This window comes from Crocodylus porosus, unplaced genomic scaffold, assembly GCF_001723895.1.
Source record: "Crocodylus porosus isolate Cpor-Errol unplaced genomic scaffold, CroPor_comp1, whole genome shotgun sequence".
Lineage (NCBI taxonomy): Eukaryota > Metazoa > Chordata > Crocodylia > Crocodylidae > Crocodylus > Crocodylus porosus.
This window is the reverse complement of record NW_017728919.1, coordinates 2,883,632-2,903,410: the sequence shown is the minus strand read 5'-3', so window position 1 is coordinate 2,903,410 and position 19,779 is coordinate 2,883,632. Positions and strand designations below refer to the sequence as shown.

Here is a 19,779-nt window from a genome sequence, read left to right as displayed (position 1 = left end):
GGAGCCCGGGCAGGGCAGCGGGGGTGACGCCTGGCGGCCGGGCCGGCCCGGCTCTCACGCGGGTCTTTGCGGGAGCAGCGGAGGAGCCGGCCCGGCCCGGCCGGAGCAAGTCTCACTACCCGGGGACCGGGGCCGTTTCCGCGCCGAGCGGGTCTCGCCCGCCCGCCCGCTGGGGAGGGCGCCGCCGCCCCCCTTGTTCGGCCGGTGGCTCTGCAAGGGCCGGGCCCGTCGGAGGCGTCAGCCCCGGCACGGAAACTGTCGAGCTTCTTCTGTCCAGGCCGTGTCAGCGCCCGCCCACGAACGTGCTTCATCTGTATGTACAGGTGACATTTCTAAACCAAGGGAACCAGGATACAATTGCAGAACTGCTCTAGCAGGACAGCAAAATATTTTTGTGGGTTTTTTATCTTGCTTGAAGAAACAGATAAGGCATTCTTAGAAACACTGACAATCTGAATTCCTGAGCAAAATGATCTTGGTACAGAAGCTCTTCCTAAAAAGGTTCCTTTTAAGAGGCCTTAATAAACCTCCTTCTGTTGGTCCATACTTGAAAGCAAGATTAATGGAAACCTAGAGACCAAAAGCAGTGTTGCTGATAGCAAAGGGAGGTGCAGAAACACAGATGGGAAAGGCTGAAGCCTCCATAAACAATGTTATAAGATCAACAAATACGTGTTTTCTTCTGATTCAAACATCAATCAGTTTATGTCCCATATTAGGTGCCACAAAGACAATGCCTAGCACAAAGGAAGAAGTTGCAAACATTTTGTTTTTAAGTGATTAAGATCAAAACAGTGTCTACTGGGCAGGATGCTGGGTGACTTTTCTCATGTACTCCCCTGGAGAGGATTTTTTGATACCTGTGCATTGCAACTGCACTATTATTTCTGTATCTGCAGGGAGGAATAAAGCTTAGGCCTGGTCTATAAGCACCCACTCCCCTGTCCCTGCCACCCACTCAATTGTGGGACAGGCTGCCAGAGTAGGTGCAAGCCCTCAGCAACTGTGCAAGCACATCCTGCAAAAGTGCCAGCTATTGCTGGGGGGCAGCCAGCAGAAGTCCTGGCACTTGTATGTACGCCTTGCTCAGGGGTGGAGTCCTTTGATGCCAGAAAGCAGAGTTCTGCTGCCACAGAAGCTCTTTGGGTGTGTGGACACTGTGTTTTGTCAGCAGAACTGGAGTTTATTTCTGCTGCCAAATCTCCATAGTATAAACTAGGCCATGGTGGGGTCTGGCACTACCAACAATATTGGGCACCAGCTAGGGATGGGAATTTCATAGAGTTCCATGATCTTCCCTAATTCATCATGGTTATATGTTGAGATTAGGAGCTGGGTATTCAGCTGGGCACATCCATCCACTCATTAATGCGCTTTAGGATAACATGCATTAAATGTAGTACCTCCATTGTGAGGTACTAGAAAAAGGCCCGTTAGCCTATTTTAATGCACGTTAGCTAAAAAGCATGGTTTAATGTGCATTAAAGTGCAAGTGTAGACATGCCTAGTTAAACCCAGGATGGTACTTGTCCACTTTCCCCTGAAAGTTTTGTCTTAAATTAAGTAAGACAAAATCCTTCCTCTTCTCTCCCAAAAACCCAAACTGAGAATGTGTCTGGAGAATAATTTCAAAAACAGCAGATGCAGCCCGTTGCAATCATCTGTTGTTAACATACCACTATACCTCATCAAGTCTATGGCAGAAATGAGTCAAATCAAAATGAATGAAGTAGAATCTTCTTGCAGTTCAGTGTTTCCATTTGGCCAAAGAGTTATTCTCTTTAACCCCTCCCTATGTTAATTCCCTACATATTTAACATTTTGGCGCACAGACTGTTTCTGTAAAGGGTGTGGTATGGGATCTTCAAAGTAAAGAGCAAGTCAAGCGTGTTTTGCAGAAATGGGAGACTGGGAGGGAAGAACAGTATGAACAGGCCAACAGCCCAAAAAAATATACAGCAGAAATACATCATTCTAAATAGGATTCAAAATTTTGACCCAAAGCAAAGTTTGTGAAATCAGAGACAAAAAAAAGAAAAGAAAGAAAATTAAAAACTGTTAGTCTCAGAGCTCCAAAAAGTAATCTTTTCCATTTATTATATTAAACAATAACATTTCTCTTATATTAAACACGTATTGGGTTAAAATTAAAATATTTTTTCAATGCGTTATGATATTTAAAGGATAAATATAAATATAATCATGTACATATTTGGACAGATTAGTGACTTTTAGGTAAATGCTGCAACTTCCACTTTGTTTTCATGGTTTTAAGCTGTAACTTCCGTCAGAATCATATTAAGTGGATCATTAAAGGAACACAGCATAATCAGGATTCTGTCAGTGGAGGGAACTGTATACATTAAGTTATTTAAATTTTTAAACTGAGGCATTGACAACTTGGTCTTTTATTTCTAAATCTTTTAACTAAAAAGAACAGTATCTTAACTGATAAAAGGCAGACAAAACTCTTTGGGTAGAGGCAATAAATACCTTTTATTAGACTGACTAAATAGTAGCAAAAAAAAAATATCTCTTTGCAAGGTTTTGGGCCCAAACACCCTTCCCCACAGGTACAGGAGAATTCAAAGATAGTAAAAGTTCTCCCAGGTAAAAATGAAACTTCATCTTGCACAGGGGAGGTACAAGACAGTAGGGCTCCCCTGGGTATAACAGTCCATTTTAAAAGAGGTTGCTCTGTAAGTGTGCAAAGCAGGCATTTCTATCTGGGAGAACTTTTACAATCTTTGAATTCTCCTGTGCCTGAGGAAGGGCGTTTGGGCCTGAAAGCTTGCAAAGAAAGATTTTTTTTGCGATTATTTAGTTGATCTAATAAAAGATATCGCCTCTACCCCAAGAGTTTTGTCTCCCTATGCTTTTACACCAACACTGCTAAAACCAATATCCTAACTGATAAAACAGATTTATCAATGAATATTAGAAGAGTTAATTGGTTCAATCCTAAAACAAAACCTTAAGGATTCCAACATATTCAAACCAGAATTTTCACCAGTATTTCCTTACTCAAAAAAAAGGTAAATATGTTCGTTGTGAATAGGAAATTAGCAGAAAAGGATGCAATGAATATGTAACTATTGACTGTACTGGCACCGAAATAGCTTGCAATAAACCAGTGAGTTTATTACTGCAGAACAAAACAAATAGTTATCATTTTGTTATAATTTATTCTGCAACATTGAGATTATATAGAAATTTTGTTTCTAAGAGGCAGGAATAAGTTAAGTGGAAAAAATGGAATGAAATTCCTAGATGAGGGAGGTGTTGGTTCTGAACATTTGGACTGAAATGCCGTACGATTAGAGTCCACAGGTCAATTTTTTCTTAATGGAAAATTATTCAAGGAAAAAAAAAAGAAAGTAAACCCAAAAGGATTACAAGAATAATCAAAGGAAAGTACAGTGCCTTTTAGCAAAGCCAGAGATGACAAAATCATTTTGACTAAGTGTTGTACTATCACAGATCATTCTTGGAATTTGCTAGATAAAACAAAATACAGCAGGGGCTCAGGACTTACCCCGCGTAAAAATAATTAAACCAGAAACCTCATAAGAAGAACTTTGATATAAAGAGTCTCAAACAGCAACGGTGTGAGAGTGCCAAGACTTCCCTTACCAGTGTCTGTTCCAGTTGGTAGAATGACTGGCAGTCTCTACAAAAACAACAAAAACATTTTGAACTTAAAAAAAAAATATATCAATAATCTCATGTGGGAAACATGTATACACTGATCTAGCGAGGAATATACAGGTAATTCAGTATCTGTGTCTGATGAGTGCAGAATTTGTAGAAGTCCAGTTTCATTGGAATAAGTAGTCTTTTCTGTTTTAAGATGCTATATTTATATGCTGTATAGCGTTGCTCTGTTATTTAATGGTTGCTAAGTCGCTCAGCTCTGACTGTACTTCAAATGTGCAGGTGAATATATTACAACATCTATACGCTAGTACAGAAGTCTAGCAAACTTCTCTGCGGTTATTTAGTGTACTGCATAGTCTAATAGTTTTTCCAAGTAGAAAGAAACAGCTACATTTTTATTTTCAAAAGCAGCAACATTGGACAGTAACTTCTCTTAAGGCAAAAACTTAGATGGAAATAGAGAAAAAGCACAGTTCAAGCCCACAAGAGAATGACTGTGCAACGCATGTGGGAGATGAGAGACTAAAAAAAGAAGTCTTCCTCAATGCCCATAAAAGCCAATAATGTTTTAATTGAAAGCTAGTAAAAAACCTTGCCTAATCTCCCCAAAAAAGGAGAGAGATGACAGCACTAAACAAGTATATTGTATGAGATCAGAAATGGCCATTAAGTGGAAGTAGACACTACAGGACCACAAAGACAATGTAAATTTCAATCCTAACTTGATTATATATATCTGAGATACCAGTCAAGTTTCTTGTCCATTTGGGCAACTTCACACACGCTTTTTCAAACTAACAAAGAATTATTGGAAATTGTAACATTTTTTTTTTAAGTTCACCAGAATTTTAAAATTCTAACCACAGTAGCACAATTTCCATGTACATAAAGAAAAATGGACATAAACATACACTTCTTAAATACAGACTATACATATAATTATATACTACATATTCATTGCGTGTGTGAACGTACACATACGCACACTTTATATACAGAGCATATAACTGCTGCAATATATAGACATATGTTTAGTATATACACACACACACACACACACACACTATAATTATGTAATGCATTGTACTGTGTATATATACATAAATGGTATATCTTACAATGTATACATACGTTATATATTTTGTATACTGATCTGCCCAAACTGAAATAAGTCTATTTTGTGGTATGAATTTCTGCATTCTGGAGAATAAAAGGAAGATCAGCGTCTTCCAATGATTTTTGTTGGGTTTTTTTTTTGCCTTAGGAGAACAAGTGTAGTAACTTAAAACAATGGATAATAAGGGTAACCAAGAATGAAGGTAACATTTTTGCTTTCTACAAGGGAAAATTATTTTAGATGGCATTACACAGAGATCTTAAGAGAGTTTCCTAGACTTCAATCTTATAAAATCTTCCCCCTGTCCTCCCGAATGAAAGCCATCTCAGATAAGCCTAGAGCTAATGGACATCTGAGATTGTACATGGATTATTTACATATTCCTGTTCCATTAATTTGATTGATCATTTGTTACTGGATCATTCTTACTAGTATTTGGCTGACCAAATCTCTACCTGAGAAGGGAAGATTAAAGTTTTTATTTAGTATTTTAGATCAAGTCACTCTTTTAACTTCACGATGACTGTCTTGAAAAACATTATCTCGTTATCTCTGAAATAATAAAGCTATAAAAGATTTCAGAGACTTAGTAACTTCGAAAATGTCATGCTGTTTAGCTCACGTCTCATATGTGATATTGTCTGAAAAGTGATCCAGAAATAGCAATCCTTTATAAACTGGCTTTGCAGGTAAGGTTTAGATTTGAGCAGAAGAGAAAAGTGTCATTTCACACCCCCACCCCCATTCCCTTTTTCTACAACAAGATTCGGGCTTTAAGGCAAATCCTGCGACTTTCACTCCTCAGGCCTGTTGTACTCCAGAAGTGATGCTTTTATTCCCTGGATGGCAGGGGAGAAGAATTCACCTTCTAAGGATGGATAATGAAGAAGCACTGTCAACTTGAAGCAGGTGTTTTGACCCTGGAGTCAGAGGCAAGTGTGGTTGACAATATATTGGAGGAGAGATGAAAGAGGGAATTATTATAGACAACAGCATCCATAATAAAAGTCTGTTAACTGTAAAGGGAGAAGGAGGAAGAACAACAGTATTGTAATGCAGCTGTAAATCCCAAGCAATGTTCTTCTCTTTGTATTTACCCAGTGCTTTCAAAGGGGACTCACTGCAATTCCTTTGAAGCAGCATTAGATTTTTCAGCTACATGAGGAATGGAAAAACCCTGTTAAGGTAGAAATAGCTAATGAAAATGAAAAAAAAATCCATGTTTCATATACACAAATAATTCTACTAACTATCCTGCATTCTAATCACATGTTCCCCCATCTATTTAGAGTGTGAGATGTGTAAAAAATATGTATGCAGGACAGAACAATGCAAGGAAAGACTAAATAACAACACTGAATACAACAACAAAACTGCACAAACAGTTCATTCAGAGACACGGGGCAACTATCTTTGCTAAGCAAAAGTGAAAGAGGTGCGACTGAACTATAAGATGGGCTGAGAAAAGGAATATAGGGTATTTTAAAACTTCAAAAAAATTAAATCACTATATAGTAGGACTGATGTTTACTGTGTGTTCTATATTGATCCTCCTTTCTTTGTAAAAACAAAACAAAAAAAAACAAGAACAAAAAAAAGGTATTACTTCTGCTACAAGCAGGCCCAATTTGCTCTTGTCAAGTTTTAAGTGCTGTGGCTGAATGGAAAGAACAATATTACAAATCTTTAAAAAGTAGACTTGATAACTTAGTATCTTATAGTGTACTTTACAGGAAAATGGTTTTGGTTGGAAGGGACTTAAGTCAGATTCTCCATGTATAGTAGAATTATCTCCTGTTGTATTCAGGGCAGCTCATTATATCAAATACGAAACTGCAGATAGTTACACGTAAAGCCCAACAGCATGTGTACTAATATTAAGACCAACAGCATGTGTACTAATATTAAGAGGAGTTACACTCACATTCAGAACGGTGCCTCCCTGAAATGGACTTCAATTTTGTCAAATTTACGGTCCAAAGACCAAAATATTAACGTATCTCAATTTACAATCTATTTGCAACACAAATGCAATATCATCCTGAGACAACTAATGTTTCATTACATCTCCAGGGCTGAGGGCTGCTCATCAGAAAAAAAAAAAATTGATTCTCATTTCTGTATAAAGAAAACATCCAGAATAAGGCAATTAGGGGAGGATTATTTTGATAGGATAAATAGGCACTAACATCACTGTAAAAGGAAAAATAAAATCATGAAGCAGACACACAAAAATGTAAACACATTACAGAAGATGAAGAAATACCACATTCTCTAGCAAACAGAATGCGTACCCAGACTTCCAGAGATTCACAATGTTGTTACCTACCCAAGTTGTATAATGTACAGAATTGGGGCTGCAAATAGATATACAACTTAAGGACATTTTGAAAAACTGGCCTTAGATAACTATTACATTTACAAATAAAACCATATTACTTGGCAAGGGCAACCAAAACATTAAGATTTCTGTCATAATCATGAAAAGCAGTTCCTATAACTAAAGAAAAGAACAGTAGGACTCGTTTTATATACCTGTAACACAACCACACACTGCATTACTTCTACATTCTGCACGTGTCCTGCCTACTGAACTTTATAAGTCAATATAAAAGCTAGACATAGTGGCTTAATTAGCACTATCAGTGGAATAGCCTGTCTTTTGAGGCCAATACGTTGTATTAGTATTTTGTAACTTTTGCACTAATAGCTAATAATTTCATCTGGCAAATACAATCTGCCTAAACTGGGCCCAATTGAAATTAAAAGAGCTTCTATACAGTAGTTGCATATCTAAGTAAAGGGATTCAAGAATTATACTATTTAAAAATACAGCTACACAATGAAGCACTTCTGAGGTAGAGACTGTAACATAGTCAATTGGATAATACAAATAATCGTTTTCTATTCTGCCTGTTGAAGCAAATGAAGGTAAATTAAAGTTACATGAAAGATTACAGTTCAAGATCAGGTTTAAAAGTATTAAAATTACCCAATCTAACACAAAAAGAATTCCAAAATACTACTGTTCCTGTAAGTCATCCTTCCCAATGAGTAAAGGTATATTTTATCCTATGGTTTTCTACTTGAATCATCCTTTGTCCAATTTACCATATCAGGATCTCTCCCCTCTTCTATACTGCCAGCTACAAAAACTAAATCTCAGTGCAAATAATCAAGAACAAATATTCACTCTCATAGGCTTTGAATTCAGAATATTTTGTGGGACTTAATCTAAGTCAATTTTGTTTGTATGGATCTAATGTACAAATAATCCATTTTTTTTCTCATAAGATATGGCATCTCTCATTGGTAAAATGGAAAAATCTTACAGAATTTGCTCTCAAGACTTTGAGCTAGATGGCTTTTATACTCATTGGCCTACAATGAATAATTAAATGCAAGAACGATAACTGAAAGTAAGTATGTGTGCGTCTTTAAACATACTCTATGACTTGTTTTCTATAAATCTTCCTACTGCAGCCTCAAACTATGGCAATGGAATTCAGGTAATAAAAGCCAGATTCATGAATTGCAGCCTACTGTGTGCAATATTGGCTGCGTTATAAAGAAACTTTGTTTTCAGTACCGTAGGATCATACATAAATTTTCTTACAAGCAGTAACTTTTATCTAGAAAGTATAATACAATTTTATACAGTGCATTTTCTGTGCATTATGTACTTGAAAAGCCACACAGAGCCCAGTCTGCTAAAACCAATCAGTCTTGTTATGCTGTGACTTTAAGGTGACTTGAATTACTTCACAATGTAAAACAAGAATTTAGTATTTTTATTTAAAAAAAAATACCCCCCCCCAAAACAAACAAACAAACCAACCAAAAAACAAAAAACCCAAAACTTTTAAAGGATTTCACTTGGTCGAGATGAAACCAGAGACCTGTATTTAAGAGTCTGGCATATCCGCCTTACTGAGTGCGATAGCCAATTCAAGATCTTCCTGTTCTTGCCTTCGTAATCGAGCTAGCCTCTCCTGCTCCGCTTTCTCACTCTCTCGCTTTGCCCATGCCAGCTGTTGCTCCTCATTTCCAAACTAAAAAAAGATTTTAAAAAATGGAAACATGGTTAATATATACAAGACATTCACCCATGGCCAGCAGAAGTTATATGCAACATGCTGTAAATTTAATTAATTTAAAATAACCACCACTGAACAAGACAAAATAGGTTACAACTTCTGGATTGGGAAACATACGCCCACATACAGTCAAACACCCACTAGTTTCCCCACTCCATTCTGTGATTCGTTTACTGAGTTCAGCACCCTCACCTATCAGAAATATAAACCTTCCAGTTGATGATGATCTGCCTGCATCCAGATCTCAATTATACACAAGAGAGAGGCCAAAAGATTGTGTGGATGGAGAGCTCCATGTACATGAAAAATATACTTGGAAGTTGGCCTACAGCCACGTGAACAACGATTCTGTTAGCTTTTAGCTGGTAAAAAAATGGAAGCAGTTTACTGATGTGCCACTACACTGCAAAGTGTCTGCTGCAACAGTTCCTCTAAATGGTGACACATGCTAACAATGAACCCAGAGACTGAAGATTTGCGGACAGTTACACCATCACATTGAAAGTAAAATGCCGATTTTGCAATTCTCTCAAAAATAAGTGAAGATTTTTTTTTCAGGCAGCAGAATAGCAAAAACCTATTCAGATCACTTTTGCAACAAATACTAAAGAAATAAATTCATTTTGGTATCCTACTCAAACTTCTTCACGCTTATCAGAGAATTAATTTAAGTTAATGGAAACAAAGTTCAAAGTTATACCATAATAATCAGCCTTTGACTTAGTATAGTTTCACTTTAAAATAGGCAAAATCTGTTTGCTTTATTTTTTGCACAAAAAGTTAGAGATATTACTGGCAATTAAAATAGCATTTAATTTTAACTTCTGATAAAATAAATGATTTGTTTTGCTATTTAATCTTGAAGGTCCCCTGTTCAGCTAACAAACAAAGTTGCAGAATTATATGTAAGCATTTGCAAGATTTATCCCTAATTGCTTTATTTCCACTCTTTAAACATCAATTTGATAATTTATGGAATCTTTAGAAAATGTATTATTTGGGCTTTTAGAATGGAAGACTATATACAAAATTACAAATTCTATTTTTGGTGGAATAAAATCTGTATAAAACTATGAATATCACCTCTCCAGTTCATGACAGAGAATAAGGCATAATATATTGCTGATTTATTTCTTTGAACCATCCCTTACAAACTTTGTCTCTCTTGTCTAAATAGACTGCTTCAGAAAAGAAATGTATTCCATTTTAAGTAATATTGCAGCTATATAGTTTACTATTACATTCTAGATTCCCCAGAATTCATATATCTATATTTTAAATAAATGTTGTCAAATTTAATTTTGGCTAATTAATTTTGATAAATATGCCAAATCCTCTATTATTCCTAACTGCATTTTAGAGTGGGCTCTTTTCTTCTTTTATGTACTGCATGCTGTCACTGCTAAAAAGCTATTACTGCAACTGTTTCTTTCATGACAGTGTACTGCATCCTGGTAACTTTTTAAACCAAGAAATTCTGTTGCCATTCCTCTGCAAATTATTTAAATTAATACTTGATATATATCATGCGGATTTCCCTGGGGACAAGTAGCAGCAGCCCATAGTTGTGCCATTGCTACCTGTCCCCACAAAAGACCCTTGCACATGCACTCTGGCACACAAGTTGCCCCAGGTGGGGTAGGGGAGGCTAGGGCCAGCACCTGGGCTGGCCCCAGCAGCCTTATCCAGGGTCCTGGGGCCTCCCGGGGCTCAAGCAGCAGTGACCTGAGTGGGCAGAGCCTGGTCGGCAGCTGGAGTGTGGCTCTGGCCAGCCAGGCTTCAGTTTTGGGTGGCACGTGCTGCCACCATGCGTGCTGTGCCACATTTTTTGACACCAGGATATCCCGGTATCAAAAAACCGGCCATACTGCTAATTACCAGTGCGGCAATTGCTTGCATGTGCAGTTCACACAGTTTGCGGCACCACAGACGGGTCTGCAGCACTGCAAGCCACATATATGCACTTGTCTGGACACACCCAGTGGAGACAGGGTTTCAATCTCTAACCATTCAAAATAAAGCCTGGTGCTGGGATGTAGAGTGAAATTTTAGAGATGTAACACATTTCAACTAATTACTTCTAGTGTCTTATACTTTTTAAACTGTTGGGAAAATAGGTTTATTAATATTTTCTTTAGTTTGTAAAAGAAGCACATTTTCAAAAACTTTCTTCAAGAAGCTTATTTATTCCTTATGTATCTGAAAAGTATATCGTACAGTTAGAAAAGCCAACTGAGAGTGTATGAAGGCAGTTCACAGCAAAGTTTTCTATCAGAAAACCCCTCTTTTAGTGTTTGATCAGTATTATCTTATAGTACAAGCAGGAATATACAACTCCAGAAGCATGATTCTTGACGTATGTACCTGGTGAATATATAATTTACCAATTATATCTTGTCATCAGTCCTTGTGCAAATTGTCTAGAAAAGGACATTTTATTGAGCTACAGAAAAATTGGTACAGCATCATTCTCCTGTCTTCAGGAAAAGATAAAGCAAAAAGAAAATCCATACAAATGTTAATACATTAGCACAGATAGATTGCAATTACCACTGCAGTTTAGTACAAAGGATCTAAAAATAACGCTAAAATAATTACCGATAAGTTTGTTGGGTACAACCCCTAAAGCCTGAAGGTAAAATAGTAAAATATGTGACAAAGTTCCAAGTGCACTGAACTGTGTTCACTTTGCTACTAACTTATATAAAAGAGAAATCTTTGAGCTTAGCTCTGAATTCTTGGTTCCTTTAAAGTTACTGTTCTCTGTGACTGAAGATTATTGAGATGTTGCCTTTTTTCTTTTTCCTGAAAGGTGAAGTTGTAAATCACAAATACCTGAAATATAAACTAAGAATGTATTTTTTCAGTTCCCGAGGCTCATGTTTTAGACCAAAATAAGGCCATACGACTTAAATATTATGCGTATGAATAATTCAACCAACGCCAAACTGTTCAGAAACTTACAAAAGTCCTCAGCTTTCTCTGTGTGTGACAGCTAACCAATTTGGCAGTCTCAGATTCTACAGAACCACACTTCAGGGCAGAAAACACATTGCCAATAGAATTGTTCTTAACAATGTATTTAAATTCCAAAAAAGATCACCCAAACTGTAAATGTATGAAGTCCCTTTCTTGATTTAGGAGCTAAATGGATTACCTATGACTTCTTGCAGGTCTGGCATTAATAAAATGTGACCCTAGGATCATGTGTTGTTCATAATCAGAGAGTAAGCAATACTTAAACAGAACAGGGAAATAAACAAAACTCTACTTCTAAAGGGGACTTTAATGAACAAATTTCATGAAACAACTTTTAATTACATTTTTTCCAAATGAAATGCTACCAAAATATTAATTAGCCAAGTAGTAAATTGTTAATCAGATCTCACTTTTTCCGTTTTTTTTTTTTTTACTTTTCAAAATTTATGCGTATTTCCTAAAAACTTAATGGCACAGGGGTTTAACTGTAAAACTTAAGCAGAAGAAATTATATACATTAACCATTCAGTATATCACTTAGAGATTATTCAGCGGCCAGCTAAGAAATGTAGTCTGCAAATAAGATAACAGCTGGATAACAGTCATTCCATTTTATGCACAGCCATTGCATCCTTCCCCCATAAAGAATAAAAGAAACTAGGTGCCATTCAATAAATTTCAAATAAAGCAAGATTTTTGTCTTATTTTTATTAATAAATTGTTACCATTTTGTATACATTCACAGACTTTAACTGTGCAGTGACTTTCAACAGAATTTTACTAATTATGTACAAGCTTACAGCCTACTTTGAGATCTGACCTTTTCAGTATCACAGATAAAGTATTGAGGGCATTTCAAGATATTCATAGAGGACCTCAATTAACCATATATCAGGTAGGGGAATGATACATATTTAGTATAAACTGATATAAGTAGGGAAAACTTTCAAAAATAATAAGACTTGAAAAAAATAAAACTTGAGAACACCCAAACCTACTGAACAGTGAACTATGTCTACCAGGTTTATGAATGTAGATAGAGCCGATGATTTTATTGCATGGCAGCGCAACGTAGAACAAAAACACATGAAAGAAGGAAGAAGCCTGAGGCTGTGGATGGAACCGATTTCCTATTTACCAATGGTAGCCATAAGAACAGTCAAGCTACTGCTACATTTATGAGTTCAAATCCACGTGTCTTCCAAAACTAGAAAACAAAGCCAGACTTCTTTAAATCCTGGTATTTCTTCCTTGAAAGGCACTTGGCTTTGCTGTAAGGCCTTTTGATTTTGTACTATAGGATGCCATATGGACATTACTATACTGGTCCTACAAAACAAGCTTGCGTTTGCTTTGTCTAACAAGGGATTCTCTACAAAAATCAATACCTGGAACAAAATTCAATAGCTAGCTTTCAATCTCTCTCTTATATATGGATAATATGCATTCCACTGCGTACAGAAAACATTGCGACGAGATTGTCAGAACTTTTTCAAACAGGTACATATACTTTATGGAATCCTTTAAGTATATACTTTTCAGGATATGGTGAAACCGCTGTACAAATACCTTCCACAATTGCTTCTGAAGATTTGTCTTAACATCATTGGTGCCCATAAATCAATTACAAGACAGCCTCCATGCAACAAAAACAGTACAAAGACTCTTCTACAAAGAACTGGAGAAAAAGGCACACTGTACTAAATAATTAAAAAACAAATAAATCCTTTAAAGTTTAGTATCAAACTCAAAACTCCTGTTTTATTGAGAGATAATGCCTTTTTATGCAGAATTATTCATACAGAGCAACAGTGGGGACAGCATGAAGGGACTAAGAGGCAGAAGCCAGTGGACAGTAGGTTTGCAGTTAAAACAAAAAACCCAAGAGATTGCTGCAAGCAGAGCAGAAAGTGGTTTGCTCAGAGACAATGAACTTAACTTACAGAGCTGAAGTCTGCAAACCCCAAGGAAGAGTCTTTAGAAGTTTTACTTGAAGAGGAGGGAGCAAATGGATCTTTTCCACTAAATGGATCCCCAAACCCCTTTTTACTTTGAAACGGGTCACTGCTGTCAGCCCCAAATGGCTGGAATGGATCATGGGGCTTGGTAAAATCTGCAGACCCAAGCTGGCTTACAGGAGTACTTTTACCTGAAAAGTTTAGAAGAAAAAAAAAAAAGAGGAGGAGAAGTTACTTACCATAGAAAATGCAAACGCCTAAATAGGAGACTGTCCTTCATGCATTTTTAATGTCACACAATTGATTTGTTAGGGGGTATTTTAAAATAAATTCTATTTTAATAGCATCTGTCACCATTTCTAAAGGTCTCCATTGTTGTTCTGGTCTTCATGAATTTACCTTAATGCCACTTTTATAAACAGTACTTATCAACACAAGTAATAAATGCATCATCATGTATAAAAATATAAACGCATTTCAGAAATACTTGAAAAGTGTGGCTAATATTTTGACTTTGCTAGGCTGAAGATAAGAGAACTTGTGCTTCAACATGTCTAAAGACCAAACAGATCAGATTTCCAAGAACAGATTCTATGTGCATGCGTGTGTGCCTCTTTCATCCCTCCACAACTGCCATATTCACAAAGAAGAGAAGAGTCTGGTGAATATCCTAACGATAATTATTTTCATTGCTTAGGCCCTGATTGTGTAACCCTCATTCATGTTGATGAGCAGTCTTCTAAGCACTTCTGTTCACTTCAGTGGTGTGAGTGAAGGTTGAATGTTGTAACCATTTTATATAAATTAGCATTCATAATTTTTTTTTTCCTAGTTAAAACAACAAATCAGATTGGAGCAAAAAGTGATATGGTCTCCTATGCTAACAATCAGACAGAAGCCAGGGCAGCGTGCCACCCTAGAAACTAACTCATTCAGAGTTAGCATCTGACAAAATAGGCTGCCACCTACAAAAGTGTATGCCTTTCTGAACAAGTTAGTCTTTAAGATGCTACCCTGTCCTGCTTTCAACACTCTAATCCTGATAGATGTACAAATTCCTCTGAAACCAGCACCCTCAGGGAAACAGATACCTGACGAACCCTCCAGTTTATAAAAGGCATGTAAATTAAAAAGTGCATGAGGACATGTAAAGAGAAATCCAGGAAGAAGTTCCAAAGGGCAGAAATCAGTATCTAAATCTTGATACATAAAATGTAAAGGTTATGTCTTCCCTGTTTTCATATATTAGTTGGTACACATCCCACATAGATGATGTCTTCCTTAGTTTATGAAGACTTACGAAAGCACAGCTTCCAGCTATCAGCTAATGACACTGCAAAAAACAAGAAACCTAGACTAACGAATATTTCCAGCACCTCTGGAAGCATTGTTCATGACTGCAGGTACAGACACATGTGAGCTAGTTTCATCCAATGTTAAAATTGAAGCAGTTTTTGTTCCATTTGCACCCTTCTTGTCTTGTCTGCATACAATAATGATTAGAACATAACAGCTGCTGCCCCTTTGAAATGGTTCCAAATACATGTGTCCATACCCTACAAGATAGGAGCTATTTGGACAGCTTAAACAATAGTTTGAAACATCCACATCTTTTAACTGTAACTTATTATGAATCCATACTTTATTTGCACCTGAAATGCAGAAAGGCAGAAAGTTAGTTACGTTCCCAAGCATTTCTAAGGACACAAAACATACTTTAAGATTCCTCAATATATCTGAGGCCCTGAGCACAAAACAACATTAACATTTATATAATTTGCAAAGCTTCGATACCTCACTAAGTTATGTTGACATCTGGAGTCGTCAGAGAGTTCTCTCTTCTGCGGCAGTTGATGCATTAGGCATTATTATTATGTGTAGGCAACCATCGATCCTCAGGATCATGGTGTACACATAAGAGGTCTATGACCATCACACCAAGATGTCCGAAGCATGCGCCCAGGCAAGAGTAAGGAGGAGTGGAGGCTGTCCAAGACCTACTGCTTCAGACCACTGAGACAGAATCCAAAGGCCAGACTATTATAACACCTCACCAACAGGTGATAAATGAGCCACTAATTAACTTGTTTGCAGCGAAGAGCGTAAGAGCAGGCATAAACATTATATTGGTGTTAATTGCCCCAGTGCAGTTTTAGGACAGACTTTCCTCAGATTTTAGCAAGCTGCAATAGTATAGGGCTATCACAACCATCCCTTGTTTACGCTAGTATACTAGCAGGGGTGGATCCAGAGAGGATGCAGTGGTGCAGGGGCACCCCATTTCTGACCATGCAGCAGGAGCAACAGTTGGCACTTTGATTTAAAGTCCCCAAGCAGGTAACAAGTCCTCCTCCCTCCCTTCCCCTCGGCGCACAGAGACATGCTTCCTCCCCCCTCTGCCCACCTCTGTCCCTACTGACCTGTTGTTGGGGGGAGGCTCTTGTCCACTCCAGCTGGGCTGCATGGGTTCAGCCCAGGACAGTAGCAGCGGCAAGTGGGTTTCCCCCTCTCTCCCTGGTCCCCCTGGGTGCTCCCCACCAGCCCAGGAGCAAGCATGGGGAGGGGGAACCTGGCCACTGCTGCTGTTGTTCCAGGCTGAGTCTGGCCCCCACAGAGCTGGGTCCAAATTGGGCAGAAGTGGCTCTGGAGATCCCCTCACCCCTGGGACAGCAGCAGTGGCAGGTGGGAGAGGAGGGGGAGGGAAGAAGATGGGAAAAAGGGTGGAAGCAGAGAGTACAGCTACCCCTGCAACCCTGATTGCAAGGTCCTGGATCTGTTTCTGTATGCAGGTTTTATATGTCAGTATTTTTAAAGTGTTCTTTGCACTGTTTATTATGAAAAGAGATTTTTTTTTTTAAATAAGCAGACATGGTTCTTTGGGTGAATCTGATATCTTTTATTAGACTGACTTAAGTAGTCGGAAAAAAACATTTTAAGCAAGCTTTCGGGTTTAAAAGCCCTTCGTCAGGCTGAGGAAGTTTCTGCAGTTGTTTTTTTCTGCAGTTTTTTTTTTTAAATACTGCACTTCAGTGTTAATTTGTTTCAGAAATCACCAAATCTTTTCAAATATCATATTTCCCTTCTCTCTGCAGCTTACAATACATTAAAATGTTCAGAAAGTCAGTTGAGATATATGAAAGCAAGAAAAATTTATGTTACATACACCTTTATGCAAAAACAGAGACTACAAAAAAAGTCATTAACAGTGATGATTTAAAAAAAAAAACAACTTACAGTATTCCTTTAAATGTTCTCAAAAATTAAGACTGAGAAAGTGTGAGAGACTTAGTCTACAGTACAGTAGACTACTATTTGCTAGTCATAATATGGTACACAATATGGTACAATATAATAGGTTTTACAACCTTAACTTAAAGTTGCTATTTTAAAATGTTCCTATTTAAAACTAGTTTTTAATTACACTAATTTAATTTTAGAAAAATGATGGTACCAGAAAATCATTACAAACATCCATAGTCAATAGAAATTTTACTATTTTCCATCAGCATTTCCGTAGGAAAAATGATCACTTTGGCAAAAGTCCTTCTCAGGATTTAGACAGTTATGACAAATATCTCTGCTATCACCTGTTAAGGCGCATCTGTTGCATCTCCATGATTCTGTAGCAATGAAGTGTAGCAAAACATTTCAATTAACCTTGTTTCAGTCAGGGTCAATGTTGCTAATTTGTATTGCTACAGTATCATGCAAATGTACCAGACTGTAACAGCTGATATTTGCTGCCAAGCAGCAGCTCCCCTTCTCCTTTTAAACACCTTAAAAGGTTTGTTTGTCCATACTCTCAGAGATGTCTAAGAATTTGTACATCTGGAGGGAGCTATTATTGATGTATATGCACACGAAGGGAAATGCATTCACTTAAATGGTTTGTCTCTCTCTTCTAGGCTAGAAAAAATACCAATATTTGGTTGTGTTGAACAATGACAATCTCTTCACTGAATGGAGTAATATCCACTACTTACCTACAAAGCAAATAAACTGTTCACCTGTATTTGAAAACTATGTACAATCACTTCTCAGCAAGTCCAAGCTGACATTAAAAAAGGAACACACATCTCCTGCCATTATCTCCAATTCCTTTTACGCACTAATGAATGGAGTTGCATGTTCTGCCTCACTTGTGGAAGTGTATCTGTGGTAATTTCTGTACAAGCCTTATGTTGCACTTCAGGTTAGCACAATTAGCAATGAATCACATTTATATACATCAATGTAACAAGAGAGATTAGACCAGTTGTTTGTCCTTTTTTGGAAGTAAATCACATAAAACACACAGGAAATAGCAGAATTTGCTTTAACTTATAATATGCAGCATCTTTCCTGCAGTCTTGAGGATGCTTTATGACCCCTTATTACCACCATATTGCCTATATTGTGAAAACAGACTGCTACATAATACATACAATTCTTGGCCCTGGCAAGTTTCAATCTCTCACATCCGCCCCAGTCAATTTGTTAAAAGATACAGAGCTCTCAACGTATGAAGCATTACTATATAGAAAGAAATAAAAAAAAACCAAGTAGCGATGCCTAATAACCAACCCCCACCTAACAGTCTAGGTTTTACAGACAAATGCAGACTACAGTCTCCCTATGCCCAAGGAAGGTTGTTTGTTTGTGCCCAAAACCTTGCAAAGAACTCTTCTCCAACTGTTTAGTTGGTCTAATAAAAGATACCACATCTACCCAAAGAACCTTGCCTGCCTAGCCTATGTCCTTAGACCAACACGGCGACAACCAACAACGCTGACTACATATCACACAATTTATTTTTTTTGTAATTAAGTATTTTGATTATGAATAAAATTGGAATATCCCTATTCTTAATTTTATATATGGGTTGTCTTGAACAATTCCTCTTAAATATATTTTAAAAAATTGTTCTCTAACTACACCTATTGTGTATTAGTCGACCAAACTGTTATCTTACTTAGACTCATAAGCTCCACTAATGTCAAAGAACAGAACTTGGCCCTAGAGTTTCTAGCACCAAAGCTCACCACCGGGTATATTTGTAAAGAGAGAAGTTGTTCCATTTTAAGCTGTCTTAAGTTGTTAGATTTTCAGTTGCTGAAACCACTGTGTGGAATCAGTGACTGTTAATGAGAACCCAGGTCTTGCAACTTATTTGCTCAGCAATCTTTTTTTCCCCCCAGATTGCCTGTTTTAATGTTTTGCATGAAGCCCCTGGTGGTTTTAGAGCACACGCAAAGAGCACTGGGGTTTCTGATGCTTCACCTTCAGAATACAACACAAAAAAACACAAATTTGCTGCAAAGGAAATGTCACAGTGAATAATGTAAAAGTAGTGTTAACTTCTAAGTCTTCTAATTTCATTTTATGTTCAGCTTTTATATTCTAAAAACAGATGCTAAGAAGGTTTTAATATGGTATTTATTTTGAAGCTAAACTGGAGAAGGCCCATTTCTACCATGCAAAGTCCTTTTTTTTTATGAGCTATGCCTGCCTTAGATGGTCCAATATCAGTGGCCATCATAGATTATGGAAGCCACAGCAAAGGCCCTTCTTGCACAAGAAAACACCATAATTAGCTGCACACTACTCAGGGGCTCACAAGCTAATACTATTTGGGTCTGAAGGCTAACATACTTACTTGGTTACGTCCCAAACAATTTACTAGTTTATTAGCTACAATTTAGTCATCTGGGCACCTCAGTCCTCTCCTTGGCAATACCATATTCTATTGGGACACTGTGTACTAAATTCTACACTGACTTGCACCAGGTACTGCAACCCCCTACTGAAGTAATGGTTTTGCCTCTAGAGATGAATCTTTGAATGTGCATTTTTAAGATTATAGGGACTTGAAATGGCATGAGAAGAAAGTTCTTTTAACCTAACACTCCCCTACAATTGCCAGCAAAATTAAAGGACCCTGATTACCCAGCAGTAAAACTAATTAGCTTATTAATAATTAGAGAACCAAATC

At 37.4% G+C, this 19,779-nt stretch overlaps 1 protein-coding gene across 1 annotated transcript in view; it reads right to left on the bottom strand.

The window, feature by feature from the left end:
• Nucleotides 1-6,649: 6,649 nt before the first annotated feature.
• The window catches only part of EPS15L1 (epidermal growth factor receptor pathway substrate 15 like 1), a 53,698-nt gene continuing 40,568 nt past the window's right edge, over nucleotides 6,650-19,779 (bottom strand). Inside the window, exons 24-25 of the mRNA XM_019538451.1 lie at nucleotides 13,794-13,999; nucleotides 6,650-8,826 (exon numbers count right to left, since the gene is read on the bottom strand). Of these exons, the coding sequence (XP_019393996.1) occupies nucleotides 8,680-8,826; nucleotides 13,794-13,999 (353 nt within the window). The 3' untranslated portion in view covers nucleotides 6,650-8,679. The remainder of the gene's footprint in view (nucleotides 8,827-13,793; nucleotides 14,000-19,779) is intronic.